This window comes from Uloborus diversus, chromosome 9 (genome assembly GCF_026930045.1).
Source record: "Uloborus diversus isolate 005 chromosome 9, Udiv.v.3.1, whole genome shotgun sequence".
NCBI classification, from domain to species: domain Eukaryota; kingdom Metazoa; phylum Arthropoda; class Arachnida; order Araneae; family Uloboridae; genus Uloborus; species Uloborus diversus.
In genome coordinates, this window is record NC_072739.1 from 30,089,862 (window position 1) to 30,113,305 (window position 23,444).

Sequence of the window (23,444 nt, forward strand, 5' to 3'; positions counted from 1 at the left end):
GGTTGGCAATATGGCTGGTACCCCACTTTGTCAATTATCCACCCTGTTGGCTAAAAGAAAAAAAAGGATTCATATGTTTTAATTTCAAAATTAAATCTTATTCCAATCTAAGAATAAAAGTTAATAAATTATTATTTTTAATTTCAGTACTTGATTTTAAACGCTAGTTTGGATAATTGAGAACAGCTCTTTTCTATTCATTTATATTTACCTTACTTTTAAAAACTACTTGTTTTGAAAAAAAAAAGAAAAACCTAAGTCTACTGCAGCTTGTTAATCTTTTTTTTTTCTGTTTCTGACCCCAAGAGTCTGAGCAATTGTATGGTGACAGATGTAAAAATTTTGCAAAAAAAAAAAACTTTTAAGACCCCAAATATGCTAAATTCTTGTTTCATTGCATGAGTTTTATGAAGAACGTGGACTCAAAGTGCTGTATTATGTGATTAAATTTTAAAGATTCTAGAAGCAATATTTAAAAAAATCTTTGAGCAGTAATAGAGGTATCTAAGATACATCCATTATTGTGCTAAAAAAAATAATTCAACATTGTATCTGGAAAGCTTCAAAACTTTGTCACATTATTAGAAGCTAAGTCCATTTTTTTTTACGAAGTTCTTGTAATGAATCAAGTATGCAGTATATGTAGGGTCTTTGTAGGGGGTGTTTTGTGAAACAATTGATTCATTTATCAAAATTGAATCACCCAACTTTTTTTTATGTATCAAAAATATTTTTGCTGGATGGCAATTGAAACCCGTCTGTTTTGTCAATTGTTCAAAGTTGACTTCAACACACAGGTGTTTTTATTTTTAAATTTAGACGTTTTTTCCCATATTTAATGCATAATGAGTAATTAACAAAGAGACATTTGTAATGCTATTTATGTATTTGAATGATGTTGTTACATGACCCTTTTTTTTCTTCAGTCCACCTTTTGCAAAGAGGTTGCAAATCCCTTTACTAAATCATACCGCACATGGTCAAACAAATTATGATTTTTATATGTTGTGTGTTATTCAAAGATAATTTGATCACATTTTAGATTGAGAAATGTAAACAATGTTGAGAATAATTGGTTTTCTCATTTTTGTGAGCTAAATCATTTTTTTAGCTATAAAATTCATTGTAAAAATTTTAATTCTTCTTTTTAAAAAACAGCATTTTTAAAAGGCATTTAAGGTTTGCTAATGTATAATAAGATTTATATGAAAATTTCTTTTCTGTTACAAATTATGGTGTATGTATGAAGATAAATTGTTCTACTTTCTTTGAAAAAAATTGTTTTTGTGGTGATTAGTATAATAAATATTAATGCTTTTCCCTTCTTGTATTAACAGGATTGTTTATGCAATAAGATTTATTATGTCAAACTTTGATTTTAAAGAATTAAAGTACCTAATACATATGTTTTTAATACTCAGAGTAACTTAATGATTTTTAAAATGAAATAACTCCTATTGATTTTAATAAGACTTACGCATTTTTTGAAATCTATTCAATTTTCAGAATGTGAAAAATTTCTAATGAAAAATACTATATTTAAACAAATTTTCACAATAAATATTATATATTGTTTTAATAATTAGACTTTCTTTCTAGTCATAAAAATATTGTCTGGTGCCATCAAGTCTTTGTGAAGCTGGCAGAACAGATATTTCTAATGTGATTAATATTTCTTCTAATGCATAACATGTAAATTAATGTAAAAATAAAATGAATATATTTATGTAAAAATTGTTATTTCTATTCGTTTAAGAATGGATAAAAAAAGATTTGAGTCTGAAATAGATACGTGTATTATCTAAACAGAAAAATGTACAACTTATAGAGGAATGCAAAAGAAAGTGTTGACAATGGAAGACATTGTTGCAAGAAGGCGGCAATTCCACTTTTTAAAAGCTTTCAGGAATCACAAAATATGTTTGAAAATAATACCGCATAACCTTGCATCAGTGTTCAAAGAGGGCTTAGAGCCTGATAGGTTTAGAACCCGTTTTGAAATATTCATTGCAGATGTTTCGTTCTTGTACGAAAAGAAAGGTAATATTTTTCTTCATCTATTTCAACACCAAAAGTGGAGCTTTTCCCTTGTGCCGAGGTCTTCAGTTATTACCCTAAATGATTATCACAAAGTGTTTATTCAAATTACAAAAAACAATATTGAGCAAGATTTTATTCCAAAATTTTTATATACTCATTAATAAATATCGTACTAACTAACATTTTTGAATAAAAATTTTTCGCTGAAATTTAATTCAAATTGCCAATTAAAAAACATTCATGTACAAAATTTCAGGATGTGTTGATTGTGAACAATCTTTCAACAGCAACATATTTAATAAGCATTGGAGTAGGTTTGAGACAGTTTTAATAATAAAATGGGGAGGGGGGCTTAATCCTTCATAAAACGACAAGAGTAAGGCATTTTATTTTAAGTTTCACCACCATCAGCGAAAAAAAAAATCACATTGTTACTGTTTTTGGAAAAATTGTCATTAAAAAAATCGGATTTTAAAAGAAAAGCTATCAAGCATTAATGTTTCACATGTGTCAGTTACTTCTTCCTGACTTTCATCTTTTAATGTTGGCAGCTATGCATTTGTACTTAGCTAAAAATTAAATTTTAAAAAGAAAAATTGTAAAAAATAATAAACATGGAAAAAATGCAGGGCAGCATAAAAATAAGGAAGGTAGGAACAAAGTTATGTGAGTAGAAATGATAGAACTATGATATGCCATTTATATATATTTTAAGATAAAAATTTTTATTTGAGACTGTTTCTAAACCTACCCCAGTGTTAAGTTCCATGATAGCATAGCTAGTATTTTAAAGAGCATAAGATGCAGACATTTAAAAATTCTGGCATAGAATGTAAGAGTTAACAATGTGCGTCAGAAGACATTTTTTATTTGTTTCCACTAGATTCCCAATGAATCCTCGATTTTTTTTCTTTTGTTTTGCCTTCTATTCAATTACACTGTAAATAATTTAAGTGCATCATAGAGGCATTACACAGTGGCGGATTTACAGGTTTGGGGGTCTGTCACAATACATTTTTGGGGGCCCAATAGAGATGAACAGAACAAAGGAAAATATTTTTCAGGTGCCTTTTTGAATATCCTACTAAGCTCCTATGTGGTGGTGTGTGTGTGTGTGGGGGGGGGGGCTCCCAATTGCAACATAGTAAATCTGCACCGGGGTGTTGTATGTGTAATTTCATAAAATATCAGCAGAGTGTAATTCAGTCTTCAAAAAGCATGCCAAAGTTTAAAACTTTAAAAGTTGAAACATGAAAATAGATGAAATAAAATAAATAGCAACGTAATATTCAAAGTCTAAAAAGTGCAGCTTTCATTTTATTATACACAACAACCAAAAAAATAATACATGAATGATTAGATTTTTTTCATTACGATATATTACATTTATTTGTCTACATTTCAAAATGTTTTATTTTAGTCAACTGTAAATAATATGCATCAATTAAAAAATTTAAAAACAAGATGATTTACTAATCTAAAAGCAACAGATCCAAAACTTACTATTTTCTATTTTTTCATAAATTATGCAGAATTTGAAAGTAACAGTTTTAAAAATGACTTTTAAAAATTGCCTGATTCTGTATACATAGTGAAACAAGTATTACTTACTCCATTTGCAGTATTTATGTCCTATTTTGAACAAAAAATTTCAACTTTAGTAAACCTTCTGTTTTTCCAAAGTTGTAGTTACGTAATTGTAGTCCTCAGCCAACGATATAAAGTTTGTAATAATCCCCCCCCCCCAAGAAAATAATTCTTGTTGCATCATATTTTATTATAACATTTTGTTACTGTGAAGAGTTGATGTTACTACAAGTGTTAACACACAAACATTTTTAATGTAAGAAATTAACTAACCAATTTATTCATGGTAAACTTAAAAATTTGTACCATACAAGTGAGCTTTCAAGAAAATAAAAACCATATTTACAATCTTTCTTACAAGAAAGGGAATAGATTACATAGTAATTGAATATTTTAGAGGACTAGTAAAACGATTATTCACAAGGAAGACCTTCACTCAGGGGCTTTATATAATAATGTCGTATTACAGTGAGATCATAATAGTTCAAATAAAACTTAGAACATATATTAATTAATATTAAAATGCTAGAAGATAATTTTAAGTAAACAAGGAAATTATTCGAGCACATAATAAACTTCATTCCACTGCTTGCTGGTTTTCACATAAAACCAGTAGCTGAAGACGTTGCTAAAACATGAATTTACATGCAATTATTCTATGAGGAAAGATGAAGACGAAACTTCTTCTTTTTCTTTTTTCTTCTCCAGATCATCTTACATAATATATTATAGTAGAATATGATTAATATGAGACGATTCTGTAATAGTAATTATAATAATTAAATGAATGAATAATAATAATTGATCAAATAAAATTTTAGAGGCATTTTTAAGCAGATTTTTTTTTCTTTTCAAATGGTTAAAATTGTAATGTTTTCAACTAATATTAAAAGCATCCATATGTTTCATTTTGTTCAAAAAAAAAAAAAAAAAAAACAAACTCATGGTGCCACAGAAATTGAAATTTCTAAGCTCAAATTCTTGATTTTGTTCACAGTTCAATAAAATTATTTTTCAACAGTTCAAAGCATTAATCATTACATTTTTTACGTTTAAGAATGACTTGTGTACAAAACAATGTTTGAAACATTATCAAAAGAGTACAGTTTAAAACAGTGATGTCCAAGCCTGTGGGTCAGATGTGGCCTGCAAAGCCAATGTGGCATGTCGTTAAGTTCAATGTTATGAATTGAAAAATATAGCCTGAAACCTCCCAAACAACAGGTAGACTTAACTCGGTGTTACAAAGGATTGTTGCAAATTTGATGCCAAATAGTTAGAAATCACTTTTTTAAGTACAGATGAAAACTTTGTATCAATAAAATAAACCTGTAGTTTTGATAAAAACAATTCTTAGTTGGCAATTTTCTTTCCTTTTCCATGTTTTGCCATTTTATTCAGAAAAACGTAAATATATTTTAATTTTATATGTGCTTGCCCAGCGAGATTGATCTTAGTACTATATGCGGCCTTTGGGAAAGAAAAAGGTTGGGGTTGGTTAATCACTGGATTAAAATAATTAAGTAAAGTTACGAAGTTTTATCTTAGTGTAATAAATTAATTAAAATGCTACACATGAAGATTAAAAAAAATGATTTCATTTTTAACAAATTATACAATATTTATTGAAGTAGAAGGCTGAAAACATTACTTTGAAAGTAAAGTTTAAAATCATAATACTTTCATAATTTTTTTTTCGATTAACTTTATTCATTCTGAAATGGATAATTTTAACAATACATAAACATACATAACTTTTTCCACACTAAAAATGGCAACACTAAAGCACATGTATGCAATATTTTGCTAATTTTGTATGGTAAAAATGTGGATTCTATCATTTATTATTCAGCACAAAGTTTATAATTATTCATTCAATTGACTGTACACATACATATGATATAGGAGTTAAAATGACAAATGGTGAAATCAAGTTTGCTATAAATGTTCAAGACAACTTATTGGTCAAGACAAGACAACATTGGAAATCAGCTAATAAGTTAAAATATTCCCGAAATAAAAAATATGGTTTCTTTATTTGGTAATAACAGCAATCCTAATTCCAAGATTAAACCAGTCCTTCTATAAAATTTTCAATTGAAGAACTCCAATCAAAACTTTCTGTTTGTACACACTTCAGAGCACTAAACGTGTTTCTTGATTTAATTACTGGTTTTAGTTATCACAAAAAAATGAGATAAACATCATAAAACAATATTCAATTTCTTATACTTGTACAGGATTTCTCATTTTAAACCTTTTCTTTTAAAAAAAATTCCTGATTTGAAACAACTGTCATAAATGACGATAATGCTTACCATCACAAAATAAAATATATTTTGGGTTAAACAATAATTAAACAATAAATTCAATAAAAATTTCTTTGGAAAGATAATTATCAAAATAATTAGTACAACAAAAGGTAAAAAAAATAAAATTTAGATTTACAAATAACAAGTAGAAGTAAAAAACTTCTATTTTCATCACACATTAGCTATACCAAGAATAAAATTCACAGCACTGGCTTCGATTGATTATTATTTATTGACTTACACATTTCTAATATTTTTTAAAGCAATTTTTAAATAAAAATACTCGATGGAACACAAAATGTTTGGTACTTTACAATAAAAATATGCATGATTAGAAAAAAAAAATTTTTGTTTTACATTATTCTTAGATTTTCATGCCATTGTTTTAAAAATGACACATCAAAATATTTTTTTCAAGCAACATGCTCCATTTCAAAGTTAGTAAGTAAATTTTTCTTAAAATGCTGAGATATTATGTGAAATGTATCGTTAAATATTAATAAAATATAGTATGCTATGTTTAGAAAATGCAATACATTTTGTCAAAAATTAAAATTTGAGAACATTGTAGAAAATTTAACAGTATATGAATAGGTAAATACAGTACATACCATTTTCTTATACTATTTATATTCATGAATAATATCAACTTTCTGACAAAATATAATGAATCAATTATGAAGTTAACAATTGTGTATTAATATTGACATAAATTTGTACAGTTTAGTTTCAATTTCTAAAACATTGTGACTGATAAAAATTTACTCAATGGTAAATGCATATTAGTCAAATTAAAATATGCTATAAGTTAGATTTTATCATTTGTTTTAGTAATGGCACATATTGAATTGGAATTGCTGTAAAATTAACCACTACTTAGACCATTACGGGTTTTGCAAAAAGAGATAGTGGAAAATAATTATAGCACTACATCTTTCTTAAAATGTAGTACCTTAAAAAACTTGTAACTTAAATCTAATAAAACAATATTATTATTTGCAAAGAAATAATGAATGCAGTTGCTTCATTTCTTAAAGAATAACAGTTTCACAAAATTGACTACAACAAATTTTATTAAAATTGGTAAATATTTAAGGTACAAAAATATGCTAGATTTTTAGCAAACAAAATATTCAAGTTAACACCTTTGCTCTCCAGTGTTCATGATTTTGATATATTTAAGTAAAAAATTTCTTACAAATTGGCTTAAATTTCATACTTAAATTTCAAACATTCATTTGCTTGCAGCAAATAATTTGCTTCTTAATTCGTACAATTGATTAGGTTTTACAGTGCAAATTTGACTGTATAGTTAATATATAAACATAAATAATGATAACAAAAAAATTAGTCACAAATCCAAGAAAGTTTTATGTTGCATTGCTAGTTGTTTTGCTTGTTGAGATCTCAATGCAACAAACACATTATCTTACAAACTATTTAAGTTGTTTAATTTAACAACTAGATAAATAAATTTAAAAGTACTTGCAAACCTCACTAGCAAAAACTATAAAATACACTTACATTTAATTCTAACCACGATGTTCTTTTGTACAGGGATTCTTTTTCATTCACTAATGCCACAACTTAGTCAAAACAGAAATTGAAATTTCGCTGTACATAATTACATCAACAAAAATTAAATATTAAATAAAAATGAACCTATTCAAACATATATTCACAAAACACACATATTTGTACATTTAAAATAACATTTAAAACTTGTACATTAGAACTAGAATAAGGTTAACAATGAAGCAAATAATTCTCTCTTAACAAGCACTAGGGTAGGATTCAAGGAAAATTTGTCACAATCCTCTTGTAATTCAAATTCACAAATATAATTTTGATATATACAGAACAAATATCTTGTTACACAAAACTATTTATAGCGCTTTATGGCCACTAAGCCGCAGCTGGTTTGCAGAGATATTGTTATATGCTACAGTCCTACTTGGTTGTGCCTTAGGTGTTATTCTAAACAGCTGAATATTCATGTGGTTGCATATCTGATTACAAACTATCGTGCAGTAGTGCAATAAATCCGCAACGGAGTATACCTGAAAGCAAAAGAGATAACGTCAATGCCAATTTTGAGCATGGGGCAGTTTTAGTTGAGGTTCCTCTGTTACCCTCCAAGGAAAACTAAGAAATAAGTTGATTAAATATTAAATATACAAGATTATTAAATACACTATCAGAAAAAAATTGTTTATTTTCAAGACCCCCCACCCCCCACCCCCTTAATACCCCAATGCTTAAATGGATGCATCAAAGATACATGATGTATCTCTATAAATCTTAAGCAATAAAGCAAATTATACAGTAAGGATTAGTTTTTGCTGAAATATGCTTTTGGGACTATTACAAAATGGAAAAGATAAATAAACAAAAAGAATAACGAGGATGAGGTGCTTGAATCTTTTCTGTGCAACAGTTTTAGAAAAACTTAATTGGTTTGCCCTGTAGATTTATGTACCTTATTAAAGATGTTGTATTTATTAGAAATGCTGCATTAATTTGAAAAAAAAAAAAAAAAATAGAAAACTTACATTACATTAAAAAAATATATAAAAAGTTTAAATTTATTACTCTAATTTATCTCTAAAGCTTTGCTGGTAACTTTGCATAAATTGAACTTTACATTTTTAAATCATGAGTAAAATTCATGAAATCATATTGGGAGAAAAAATTTGGCTGATCAAAAAAAAAAAAAAAACATTTGATTTAAACCAAACAATCCTGATGTTAATATGTTGCTAAAGTACTTGTGGTTACAAAAAGCTGCCTTTTTTATCCTCTATCGAGCGTGCGATAGAGAACTCCGTTCGAAAACAGCTTATGGCTGCAAAAGCATACGAGAAGTGAAAAGGGAAAAGCACCAAGGTAATATTCTGTTGACAATTTTATTGTGCTGCGGATAATGAAAGGTTGCCATATTTGGTTACCATACGCTGCATCTGACATTAAAATCTTTCAATATTTTTCTCTCTGCTAAATTCTGCCACCACAAGTGTGAGTTAACAGAACTAGCTTTATGAATAGGATTCAACTGATATTTAAGTTTTAGGATAATGATCTACTTTTTCACCATTTTCATTTTAATTCATAAACGTTATTAATTTAATCAAAAACAAATAAAGAAAATGAAATTTGAAACTATTAAAAACAGAAGATTCGTAATAATTTATCAGCATATTTAATTTTCGAAATCTGTGTTCTGAACCTCCATTTAACTAAATTTAGAGTCATCACTGGCCAGTTTATTGAGAATGTGTTAAGAGCATTAGATAACTCAGATGCCAACTAAGGGGAATACGAAACCCTTAGCCTGCCCACAAAACCAATACTAGTTAACCCGTGTCCGAGCATGTTACTCAAAATAATTTCAATAACACTGGAGTAAATGAGCAGAAATCTTATTAGCTAAGCAGCTTTTATTCGAACCATAACAATACCATTTTAATAATGTATATGAAATGCTTAAAATCTAAATTTCATGCTAGTGCTGGTTTTTTTTTTGCAGTTACTTTAACAAGTGTAAGATCTAGTGCAAAAATTATCAATAGATGAGAATTTCATTTGGGCAGCCCCACTTCAGGTAAAAATTTCCAAAGCTTTATAAGATGTTTCTAAGTATTACTTTTGGAAGTTTTTTTGAACCATCATTATTACTTCTCATTACCATTCTGATATTTTTTGTACCCCTCCATGAATGGTGTAGCGAGGATGAGAGGGTTAGAGGTCAAACCCTCCTCCTAGAACCTTCAGTTTTACACAGAGTATAATATGGAATTTTAAATTTAAGTAAGGAACTATGACCACTCCCCAGACGTTAAAGTGTGACTGTGGTAATGTATTCTTTTGCATGGCTTTTTATGCATAATGAAATTTCAGCAGTTATGAGAAAATTTACTGATATAGGTTCCTCAATGAGCTTCCAAAAGTGCAAAAGTTCTTAGTTTCTGAAAAAAAAAAGCACTGGATATTAATACTTTTTGAAGAACTATAAAAAATGCAATTCAAAAAGTAGGGCAACATAAAAATTAATGGGAATGTAGATGCAAAAATCAAAAAGTAGGAATTGAGTACGAATCTTTCTGATATCACAATATTAGATACCACACAGTCATTTAAATCAGACAGTTAGTTAACATTTAGTACATTTAAAGCATAATCTAATTTTAAGAATAGCATCTCTTACACAATATAAACTACAAATATAACACAGATTACTAACACAAATATAACAAAAAATAACAGAATTTTTTAAAAAATACTACGCACTTTTCATAATGCACTCAAAAGGACAAAATAACTTTTCTGGGTCAGAAAGGACAATTTATGTATTCCCGTAGTTTTCAATTATTCCAAGAAAATGACTCCACAAACAAGGAAAAGTGCGGCTGAAGTCAGGTAGAGAATTTCTTATCATTATGTAACTTTCTGTCATAAATTTAAGTGCTGAAACATGCATATTTTTCTGGGAAAGTTTGGTTTGAAATGACTTGAGCCACACTTTTCCTCGTTTGTGGAGTCATTTTCTTGGAATAATTGAAAAGTACAGGAATACTTAAATTGTCCTTTCTGACCCCAAAAAGTTATTTTGTCCTTTTGAGTGCATTATGAAAAGTGCTTAGTATTTTTTTTTTTCTTTAATTCTGTTATTTTATTCTTCTAATTGTAATTGTATTTTAGAAATAGAAGAATGTTACCATCACAAAATTTCACCTCTTTTTTTCATATAAATGCTCCATAGTAAAAGGAAAAAAAACTTATAAGTGTCTAAAACTTTAAGCGTTTGGCACTAAAAATTAACCCTCGTTACCCTCTAGGATTTGTTTTTGTGCTAATTTAATTGGAACAATTTAAATATTAAAGGTTTGTGAAACTAATTCATATTTCCCAACATAAAAGTTACTTGTGATAAGGATCCTAATACATGTATGTGTCTTTACTTAGCCCCGTTTTCGAGTGTTGGCATAGATGAGGATAAAAATCCTAAGGAAGCAATGATAGTGGATAAATTTCATGCTTGCTCCAGAGCAACCTTTGATTCAAAATTTTTATTATGATTACTATTAATATTGCTGTTGTAAGGCAACAAAATTTGTAACAATGTTTTATATTTGAACATTTAATGGGGAAATTACATGAAATTTTGCTTGACTTTGGGATTTCATTTAGTGAAATCCCAAAGTCTCTAAGTGGTCTAGTTGCTAAGATATAAGCAAAAGCAGGCCTCAGATTTTTCCGTGACAATCAGGTCAAGTATAATAAAAGTGCTTAATAATAAGTACAACTTACCAAGCATAACCACAACACAATGTATTCATTGATAAAGGTGTTGAAATATTGATTCATAAACAACATTCCAGGGCCTATTAGAATTGAGTCAAAATAATCCAATTCGCTTCTTGTCATATGAGCAAGCTGTGGAAAATTAAAAGAATTTAATTTTGATCCAATTTTAAGTAAATGCAACATAATAAAAATGATTTGCTAAAGGAGAAACTAGAATAAATTTATAATATGATTTGGTGCCAGATCACCGTTCCGGAGACTTTTCTCAAAAAATAAATTCCCCACTTACATAAAATTAATCACTATTCAGGGTTTTGTTTCGTTAATTCTTATTGGTGTTCTGGTACTGAAAAACTTATAAACTCACCCCTGTTTCTGGCATATTTATACTAATATATAAAGAGAGGGATAGAGAATTTTGTATGTTTATATGTCATGGGCAATCTCCAAAACAACTGTACATATTTGAAAAATCTCTTCACTATTTGAAAGCTACATAATTGCACAGTAACATAGGATATATATATTATCCATATATATTTTTCATTTTTTCCAATATTTCTTTCAAATTCAGTTTGATGCTTGCTTATGTTCAGTTTTGAAATTGATTTATTAGCTTGAAATATTTACAAATTACATGAAATACACCGCCAGCTCAGTCAATTCCAGCGGAGGACTGCAGTTTCATGCTTATTAGCACTCATCAGCCAGGCATAGGAGCAACTGAGCTGCAGGTGGAAAACCTCTTAACCCTTTCAGGGGCGCATCATTAATTTTTGAGAAATCTTAAGAAAAAACACCACAAGTGGGTTTATTTGATTGTCTAGACATAGGTTTTTCAGTTAAATTTTTTTTTTTTAGAATTTTTTTCGCTGGTTGTGATGTCCTCATTTGTTCACACACCCCATCTGGGGAAGGACAAAAACATGTTTATGCATGTAAAAATGAATTTGAATCTTTTCGAACAATATAATTAACTACCTCAGGTAAAATGAAGAAAAATGATTTACTCTTTCAACGCTAATTAAAAATTTTAAAATCTGAAAAAAATTCCAATTTTTGGGGTAAACAAAAAATTTAAAATTTGATTATTTGAACAAGAAATTGAGCCTACGAAAAAATATTTTTTTGTTAGTCTGCCATCTAATGTTGTTCATTGAACTTAAAAGAAGAGGACTCAAGCGGTTTTGATTCAAAAAATTCAGAAAAAACACAGAAAAAAAAAATTATGAATTAGTGGTTTCACAGCGCGACCACTGCCCCTGAAAGGGTTAAGGAAGTCTCGAGTGCCAAACAAACTTGGTTTGTTGAGCTGAACAAACTTGAAAGCCTAGAGTGCCAAACAAACTTTGTTTGGCACTCTAGGCTTCCTTAAGGGGTTTTCAACCTCCAGCTCAGTCCCTCCTATGCCGGGCTGATGAGTGCTAATAAGCAGGAAACTGCAGTCCTCGGCTGGAAATGACTGAGCCGGCGGTGTATATCATGTATTTCTGCCTTAGCCCTGGCTATAGGGCGGTCGGTAACTTACAGAAAACATTAATAAATTGTGGTCTGAAACAAAATTAAATAATATTATTATGGAACTGATTACTTGGTCTTACTTTGTCTCTTAATTTTTTTCCCCAACTGAGTAGATTAACGTCTGTTCCTTTCTCTCATATATTTAATTTCACAAATTAGCTGTCCTAACATTTTTCTCCTCTAATTTAAACCGGTTAATAAACTTTTTTAAGAGTAAAATCGTTTTTAAAATACAGAGGACAGATAAATATAAAGAAGAAAAAGGGATTTTTTGTGTTTTACGCGAAGATTTTGCTTTATTTCATTTAATAAAAAGCATTATTTTTTTCCTCGTTCACAAAGTACAGAAAAAGAGAAAATATCGTACTAGTTACAGAATGTAACCTGCTTTTAGCCAAACCATGAAGGGGGAAAAGTCATAGCAAATTATCAACAATTCATTGATATTTTACTGTTTTTTTTTACTTTGGCAAGCAAAAAAAACTATGAATCAACTGAAATAAGACAGCTGTTGTAAGATCTGAAAGTAACATTTTGTGAACTACAGAGAACTTCTGTTCTTATCCGCATTTACGCATAGAATACAAAATATTCTAAATTAATAATACAGTACGAATAATAGTACAGCTACAAATTTAGTGATACATTTAACTGGTCCCGGTTCAAACTGCATTGAATGTCTATGGTTCTCGATTTAACGATATTCTTAATTTAACAATAACTTTTTCCAGTACATAGACAATCCTTAAATCGGAATTTTACTGTACAGTAGCCAAAAAATATAAATAAATGAACACATACACACAATTAAGTCTTCTACAAGGGAAATTAGTTGGTGCAAATAGTATTTGCTCTGCAAAATTATTGGCATTTAAGAGATTTTTTTAAACTATATCATTTCCTCACCTAGTTCTACAGTTCCTAAAAGCACCAGGAATAATAATTTTTATGGAAATTTGCAGGGAACATTTTTTTAAATGTCAATTTCGGTACAAGGATACTTAATCCCCCCCCCCCCTTTCAAAAATTTACGAATTTTACTTTAAAGGAAAAACTACAGAACCGAAAGAAAGTCTCATTGAACAATGTGTGAAATAGCCAAAATACTTACTACTAATTTGTTTGTAACTTTTGCAGCCACTATGCCAAATGCTAGGATATATAAACATGGATGATTTTCATAAATATTTTCTGTGGATTTCTGGTAAATTGTGAATGACAAAATAATAACTATGCCTATAGGAATGGATGGAGAAAGAACACTTGTACCCTAGAAAAAAAAATAACAATGAAAAGTAAATTATGTTTCAAACATAAAATTTAAGAAACAGCAGAAACATGTGAAAAAACCAAGACAATAAAATAATTACACACATTGTTCCCAATATTCTTTATTACCTTAATTAAATATTTTAATACTATTTTACAAATCCATATTAGTAATGTACCATCAATGCAATATTAATTTTCATATACATCAAAAGTTAATAAATCTAAAATGAGTTTAGAATGAAAATTAAATTACAATTTTAAGAAGCTATATGAATAAATGAATGAAATATTGCACTAAAAAAATCATTTTATGTCATTTTTATAAAACATGCCTACAAAATTAAAAAGTAGCCTCAATTAGAAGTTGAAAGAAAATAACTAAAACTCACAACTTAATTTTCAGTTGAAAAGGATATCATTGAAATGGATATTTTTCATTCCTAATAAAGGATTGAATGATAAGTACATTTTGTTCTTATTTTCAATGCTGTGTAGCTAGTTAAGTCTGCTTACAGTGCTTACTTCTTGACTAAAATTTAGTAGCATTACAAATTATAAAGGAAGAAACTAACAGTTAAATAACAATATTTGCAATGAATTTTTCATATAAGTCAATGTAAAATACATATGCTAAATTGAAGAGTTTGATGTTCCAAAAAGAAAAAAATGTTTTACATAATATAATAATGCAATTTTTAACTTAAATGTACTGAAAAAGAACATGTGTCTGTTAAATTCCACCTACAAATACAAACTGATTATTTTTCTTTACTTCCAATAATGCAAAATAGTATTGGCTGTGATACTAAAAGTAGTTTAGAGGCTCTGATTTTTTTTCTGCAAAATTAAGAGAATAAATTTTATTTGAAAAAAATGGTGTTTTATTTGATCAATGTTCCACAGCTTCTCTCAGAGTATTAACGAGTCTCTTAATCTGTTTCATGAATCTGTTTCTTGAAGTAAAATTAACTGTGCAGGATATGCTGATTAAGTATAAAGTACACAGTTAGTCATATATTTGCAATTAATTACTTCTGCATTAATAGTTGTCAAAAAGAATACTTAAAAAAAAACTTTAATGTAATTCAGTTATACTTACTTATACCATTCTGAGAAAAAATCAAATTATGTAAGTTAAAATTTGTCGGAAAAGCATCACATAATACATGTTAACTATAAATACTGAATTATTTTACACTTCAGATTCAATTGTGACAGAATGATAAATTTTACACTTTTGAGTTAAAGTTAGCACATTTCAAACAAAATAAATATTAAGGGTTGGACTTTAAAATCTTAATTGATTCAAACTGCATGCACAATTTTATTCCATCATAATTGTGGTCAAATTTTTTAAAATGGTTTTCTTTTCTTTCCTGTTTTTAACCCCCGACACACAAAGGAAGGGGGTTATAAGTTTGACCTGTCTGTATGTGTGTGTATCTGTCTGTGGCCCTCTAGGGCATAAAGGGCTGGACCAATTTTCGAAAAAAAAAAATTTGTTCAACAGGAGTTGATCGAGAGTGTTCTTAGATAGGTTGCGTCTTTGGATGACATTAATTAACGAAGATATTAATTAAAAACCTCTAAAAAAAATTTTGCGATTTTCGCAGCGAAAATTTATTTAAAAATTATAAAATTTAGCACCAAAGTAGAGAGTTTTTTTCCAGCGTCTGACAGAATGTGTTTATAATTTTCATGTTATATAGAATTCGAATTATAACGCTTTTTAAAGCAGATTTTAAATACAGCTAAACCTTTATTCATCGATTAGTAACCAAATTCATTCTTGGCCAACAGGGAAATTAAAAGCAATGATTTAAAATTTTATCTGTTGCCAGTTTCTATTTGTTGACAAATAAAATAATTGTAATTGATTTTTAATAGTATAAAGGGCTTTTAAAAGGATTTTCAATTTCACCTCTTGATTCTACATTTGTGACCCAGTCAGGGGGTTTTAAAATTTTTAATTTTAGTTACTTGAGTATGAAAGAGCAATAAAATAATTTTTCTTCACTATTGAAGAAAATGAAAATAGAAAATTTTGAGCACAAAATTTGTATAGATATTTATCAAAAAAAAAAAAAATGCAGCAATTTTAAAGATCCAACTTTCATTTAAAATTTAGCACATGGAAATAGTTACATACAGCAACAGTGGAGCCATTTTTCCCAACTCCACCTCTGCACACTACGGCTATGTGATAGTAACATAACACAATAGAAATCCCAAAAGCCAATAAAATGGGTAAGAGACGAAATTCAACATTTATGACTGGAACCTGAAAAAAAAAGAACATTACTATTTGAGCATTAAAAAAAAAAACAAAAACAAGAAAAACAAAGAAATAAAACAAAATTCATAAAAATTCCTGCACATACAAGTACAGTAGACCCTCGTTTTACGCGGGGGTTACGTTCCTTTGAAATGCAGCGTAAATCAAAACCGCCTAAATTGAGACTTAATATTAGTGCTAAATAGGGGTTAGGTTCCCTAGTCGAAAAAAAAAAACCTCATTGTAGTTATGACTAGTGATGTGGATCGGGTAAATACCCAGTGGGTAGGTAAATATTTTTTGGGTATTTACCCAAGGCCTGGATAAATACCCAAAAACTGGGTATTTTATAAAAAATGCAAAAAAGTGAATGAGAATTTTTTTTAAAAAATCTAAATGTGAAATAATTGGTAAAACTGATATATACATATGTATTACGCAGTTTATAATATTTTTTATTGAAAGACATGATGAAATCATGAAAAAAACATATTGTGAACCAAAGAATCTTTCTCTTCAGTGTCATAATTTGAGAAGTATAAGCAATTCATTATGAACTTCAGGATTTCAAAATCACAATCTAGGTTAATCATATCCAAAATGAAAAAAAAAGGAAGCATGAGGAATGTTTGGAAGAATAAACTGAGAAGTTATTAAGACACTATGGTGTTATTTATTTTTTTGATATTTAAGTGATAACATGGAAAATATAGAAACAGTTTTCACATTAATAAGCAAAAAAAAAGCAAAATTTTCTTTTCTGTTGCCTTGCTCATTTGCATTTGCTCCCCGGTAGGATGGGAAGGTAAATATTTTTTTGGGTATTTATCCGAAGGCGGATAAAATCCCCTAGTGATTGCACATTTTGCAAAAAATTTTTAGGTAGTATTAAAAGGCGACTATTTTCTTTTTTAAACATAGACCCTAAAATAAAAGATTAAAAATTTTAAATGAATTTTAAATGTTTATGCATATTATGTGTGTGTGTATATATATATATATATGTGTGTATGTGTGATACAGAATACACCTGAACAATTGAACTAAGTTTGGAGGAAATTTCTGCATAAGATCTAGGTAAATAAATAGTAATAATAAATTGAGCAACATTCCGTTACATTTTGATGTCATGCAGGGACATATTACTGGGTTATAATATGTTTGCTAGGACCTTAAAAAATTGATGTTTGCTTTTTTTTGTAACCAGTTAAGCTTTTTTCTTTTTGTAGAATGGCTTTTTATATCTGAAATTTGGCTATCAACATTGATTAGGCATATCCAACACATTTAATGTGAATATCATATTAGATTGCTAAGCTGTTTCACACAATAATTCTTTAAATATGTGATCAAAATACAATTTTTGGGCAAAAATTTATTGTTTTGTATATGGTTGGTTGTATATATACATAATGGAATGCATACAGAAGAGTATTTTAGTTGAATATAAATTTTTGAAATAAATATCCGGGTATTTACCCATTTTGGGTATTTACCCGGGTATATACCCTTTGTATTTACCCCTAAAAATAAATACCCGGGTATTTTACATCACTAGTTATGACTAATTGTATAACAAGTCCAATGTGTACTTATATCGATTTCTCTGCACAACATGCATAAAAAACACAAATCAATTTAGTGTTTATGAAAAGGAGTTGGCTGTGATAGTCTTTTGACAGTTAAGAATTTTTCTCTGTAGTTCTTTGCAGAGCATTAACGCATCCATGATCATTTCCATGATTTAGAATCTTCCTTCACTAACAAATCAGAATGATCATTTCTATTGTCTAGGATTGGCTCAAAATTTTCAATGTTAGCGTTTTTGGTTGTGCATCACCAACGTCGGTATCCTCGTTGGTTTTGGTCTCCTTGTCGCTCCTAAAATCTCTTCTTCCAGTGACTTCTGAACTATGTGAGTTTAACAACTTTACTTCTGGAGAGAGCCTTGGAACCAATATCATAAAATGTCTCCAGTGGCTCAAGCTTGATTATTAGCACATCAAAATGCAGTTCATTACGCGAAACCTGAAATCTGTAGGAGTTTGGATTTTGAAAGAGGGGAAAATTTTGTTTGCATTGCCGCATCCGCATAAAACCAAAACTCATCCGCGTGAAATAAAATAAAGGTGTCAAGTCTTAAACCGCGTATAATCAAAACCGTGAAAATAAAACCCACAGAAAATGAGATTCTACTGTACATCAATGTCCAAAATTAAGGTCACAAACATAAAATCAGAAGAAAAAAAAAGAAAAAAATATTCACTGGGTTGCCATGAAATTTGGCACAGAGGTCTATTACAAGGGAAGAAAGAACATAGAAACATAACAACATAGAAAAGATTTTAATTGGGAATTCAGAAACAGGGTAGATCAAAAAATGTTATATTATGAATCAGAGAAAAAGCATTTATCTTGGGAAAAGCATGCCTAATATGAAGTGTGACCACCGTGCACTGCTATACCAGCTTCACAACACGCTTTCATACCGATGAGGGTGTCAATAAATGCTTGGAGCAACAAAGCATATTCTTCCAAATTCATGGCTTTTAACTCTTGGAAGGTATTAGGAGGAGGGTTACGCTGTGCAATAAATAGTTTTTCTTAGACCATCCCAAATATGTTCAATTGGATTGAGATCCAGAGACCTTGAGGGTCAGTCTATACGCCAAAACGCTTCCTCAACATGTTTGTGACATTAATTTTGGTCATGAGTGTAAATTAAAACTTATAAAGTTGTATAAAATTTAAAAAAAACTTTATTAGCATAAATTAGCATGCCACCCAGAGAACCAGGTGAATGACTTTTATCTTTGCTTCAGCATCAATGTTCCAACGTCCAGCGTCCAATTTTCCAACCAAATTTTATAAAAGAGTAATGATTAAAACTGTCAGTATTAATTGTCGTATTTTTTCAAGACAAAATTATTGAATGCCAAGTTTTATAGGATTCCCCTTGCATTGCAATAAAAGAAGATACATCATTACAGCACAGACACACTACAGGTGCAGATGAACAGAAAGCGGAAACAGAACCTTCACCTTGAAATAGGTAGGATCAGTGAGAAAGCACAAGCAATCAAGTTTTTACTGCTTGTGAAATCTTGCTGATCATACCTACAATAAAATAAAGTGCCCTGCTTCTGCTCTCCAGTTCATTGACCATCTCTTTGCAGTCAAACTTTACAAGTGGGCACAGTCAATGGCACACAAAAGAGACTTGTGAGCAGGACCTGAAGAACTAATCTCTACATAGAGCTACTTTTGATCAGCGATAAGCACTTCAAGGGATCTTTTCTTCTATAATTGATGGGTCAAAGCAGAAAGGTCCTGGTCACATGATTTGGTCACTTGATAAATGAAAATGAAATTGCTGTGACTTGGGCCGGATTTCAAAGATCTATAACTTAAAAACAATTCACTGCAGCAAGGCAAGAAAAAAAAGAAACCAATATTTTATATTGGAAAAACAGAAAAAAAAAAATTTAAATAACATTTTCATACCTGCCAACCTCTGAGAAAAAAAATCCGGAAGATTTTTTTATTTTTATCCACAAGATTTTAACGCAAAATAAAATCAAACAGGACACCTACCCTCTTAACATTTAACAATATATTAGTTATGAATTTTATATCAATTGAACTTACTTTCGTTTAGTAAATATTACTTTTATTGCTTTCTTTAAAAGTTTGGAAATAACATTTACTCGTACTCATCTTAAAAAAAGAACGAAGCAAAAACAGCTGGAATTGAGAGAATGAGAAGATAATTGGCGCCGAAATTGTGCCCCTAGTTACCCGCCGCGACACTTGCTTTGATTGGATCCCGATGAAGTCAAGCGCTGTATCACTCAGTGACGTCATAATCTTGCCTCGCTTCTTCTCGTGCCATTCTCTTACGGCAACCTTTCCTTGGCTACTTGGACTATAACGCGGTGCCGCGTTCCACAAAAGTCCGTTAGTGCTAAAATTGGCGAGATAATTATTTTTTCTACAAAACGTGAAAAATCCGGAAGATTTTGCTCATAACCGGAAAAACGGAAAAGGACATAAAAATCCGTAAAACTTCCGGGAAATCCGGAAGGGTTGGCAGATATGCATTTTTCAAACAATTTTTTGTTTAGTTATTTTTTTATTTCTTAATTTATGGCTTGAGATGATTTAAAAACTGAAGCTTCATTCAAACAAAGGGGTGGGGAAGGGAGGATAGAAAGAGGAATGAAAAATTCGTATATTCAAAAAAGGACTTCCATATTGACACTTGAATGAACTAAAATCAAAAGAATTTTACTTTCTCCTGGAAAAAAATGAAGATTTTTGGATTGAAGAAAATAAAAAAAAGTTACCTAATATAACACACACACAACTTGTGCAGTTCAAAGTTATATTTTCAGTATTAAACGAATGAGACAAAAAAAAAATTAGAAAGATGAAAGCATGATGTTTCTTCTTTCTTCCATAAATAATTAACTATATAAGTACTGTTGGCCCTGCTTAATCCAATATCGTCGGTTCCAAGAAATACTATTTGATTAAGCGGGGTATTTGATAAAGTGGGGATTTTTTTAACATTTCTAAATTAACAACATTTGCCTTAAAACTTAATAATATTACAATATCAATAGCTAGTTTATAAAGGAAATAACTAATGCTATTGTAAAAAAAAAAAAAAATTTGAAATGAGTAAATAACAAAATAGTTTAATAATTTGTATACATATTATAGTTTGTTATGAAAATTATAAAGAAGTACCCAACAACGTGAGTTATGAAATGTTTGTTTTAGCTCCTTATTTCAGTACGTTATTTTTTGAAAAATTCTGTAATAGTGGGTTGCTTGCTCGAGATCTTTAGGGAACACATTTCTAACTCCTGTTCTTCCCTCCTCATCTGCCCTGTTTTACATTTAATCTTAATCAGTTTTTAATATTGTCTGAAATGTGTATATTTTTTTGGGTTACTTAATTTAATAATTGACTCCGCTGTCTATTATTTTGTTTTTATTTTATTTTATTTATTTTTTGTAATGGCAATTACAAAAGAAATTAGACAGAATAGAGAAAATGTTTTGATGGAAAACAAAAGTTTTTTCTCACCAGTTGATGGCAAAAAAAAATTGTTTTATATTTTTGAATCAACAACTGTTTTTATTTAACTTATTTCTAATTTATTCAAAAAAAATGTCAGCAAAAATATTTGCGAAAGCTGATGAATATTATTCGATTAGCATTTGATCCGGGGGAAATTATTTGGTTCCGGGAGGTTTTATTCGTATATAAGCAGGGTATTCGTTTATCCGTTACTCGATTAAGCAGGGATGACAGTACATAGATAATAAAAATAACTCTGACACATTCTCGAGAAGTAGTTATATTTTGGGTGCAATAGTATTTTTATTTGAGGCAGTGAGAAGCAAAGGGATGTAAGTGGCAAAATTAAAAATTTGGAGATAACCAGTACACATGATAGGTGAACCTCTCCTCTGTCTTGGGGCAACAGATGGTACTAGTAGCCTTGGTAATTGCTGCTATAAAGCATGATTTAGAAAACAATTTCAATGAAATCCTACCTAGGATGTTATCTTTAAATGTGTTTCACTCAAAACTTGAAAATATCCACTTACATCCCTTTGCTTCTCACTGCCTCATTTCTTCTTGCTATTTCTAAATTAATCTTCAACACATTAATTAGTTTAATTAACATCTAGTTTCCTAAACAGCTTTATCTTTTTATAAGACACACATGAATAGCACAATAAGCACATAAAACACTAATACAAATTTAGTGCTACAAACATTTTTTAAAAAATCTATAGAATGAATTAAGAGAGAACAAAATATCATTTTATGCAGATTTTTTTTTTTTTTTCAATTAACTTCAGAGAAAACATACAGTCAAGCTCTCTTATAACGACACCTGATTTAACGAGAACTCAGATTTAATGAGGAAATCAGAATTACTTGATTGGTACAATGCAAAGTCTATAGGAGAATAATTCGTTTTTAATGAGCAAACCCCTCTTAAAGCGAGCAATATTTTTAGATTCATAAAATTTCTATGGATTTCTAACTCAGTTTATGCTTTTTTAGAAAAATTAACTTTCTGAAGTGAACCAAAAGTTGGTGTTGAGTCAGAAAATCTGAGAAACAGTGATGACTGCACTTTTCTTTAATTTGCGGAGTAGATGAGCATTTGAAAAATATTTGTTGGTTAGCTGCTGCCAACAATCTTCCATCCAAACTTATTGCAGCTATAATTTAAATTAAAGCTGATGAAAAAAATCATGAAAGCGACAACAATAACGACAAATGTGAAGAATTTAAAGCTGAACCACGCTCAAGCTCAACATAGTCAATTATACTTTTGACATGCAGAAAAGCTTCAAAAAATTTTGGAAGCCAGGGGTACAAATGGGGATATTTTTCAAGCCAAGAGCATTTTTTGAAAAACAGTAAAGCAAGAAAGAGACAATGATACAGTTCAAAGCACATTAGCTCACTTCTTTGGCACTGAACAAAAATAAAAATCACGCAAATTAAGTGTGTTTGAATATGCATGATTTTCTCACCAACCCGTTTTTTATGAGCACTTGGTTATAACAAGCAAATATCAATATCACGGTCCCTTCACACTTCTTATAAGTGAGTTTGACTGTATCAGCAAAAGTTACATTTTAAACACAATATGAACCAATATCAGCGTACTAAGAACAGTTATTAAAAAGCAAGCCTTCATTTTGATAAAATCAAAAAGATTCCAATTTTTCAATAACATTTTAAGCACAAAAGCTTTATGCATACCTTACTCATCCAAATATCTGTTCCAAAGAAAGCAGATATAAAGTGTACAATAACAATGCTACACTGGCATTCTGTAACATCAAACCTTAAAAAAAATTTGAATAATATTAAAATACATGCATTTTGTAATAAAAATTATATATATATATATATATATATATATATATATATATATCAGGGGTCTGTCCAGGATTTTTCACAGGGTCCGTTTTTTGTGAAAAATCAAATAATTTTGTGAAAAATGAATTAATTTTGTGAAAAATCAAAAAATTTCGCAAAAAAAAATTTTTTTTTTTGTTAAAACGAAATTTTAGAATTTAGAGATGGCACAAAC

At 29.3% G+C, this 23,444-nt stretch overlaps 1 protein-coding gene across 1 annotated transcript in view; it reads right to left on the reverse strand.

The window, feature by feature from the left end:
- Positions 1 to 3,344: 3,344 nt before the first annotated feature.
- The window catches only part of LOC129230683 (cholinephosphotransferase 1-like), a 47,024-nt gene continuing 26,924 nt past the window's right edge, over positions 3,345 to 23,444 (reverse strand). The window contains exons 4-8 of the mRNA XM_054865101.1: positions 23,111 to 23,195; positions 16,186 to 16,317; positions 13,876 to 14,034; positions 11,247 to 11,372; positions 3,345 to 7,999 (exon numbers count right to left, since the gene is read on the reverse strand). Of these exons, the coding sequence (XP_054721076.1) occupies positions 7,826 to 7,999; positions 11,247 to 11,372; positions 13,876 to 14,034; positions 16,186 to 16,317; positions 23,111 to 23,195 (676 nt within the window). The 3' untranslated portion in view covers positions 3,345 to 7,825. The remainder of the gene's footprint in view (positions 8,000 to 11,246; positions 11,373 to 13,875; positions 14,035 to 16,185; positions 16,318 to 23,110; positions 23,196 to 23,444) is intronic.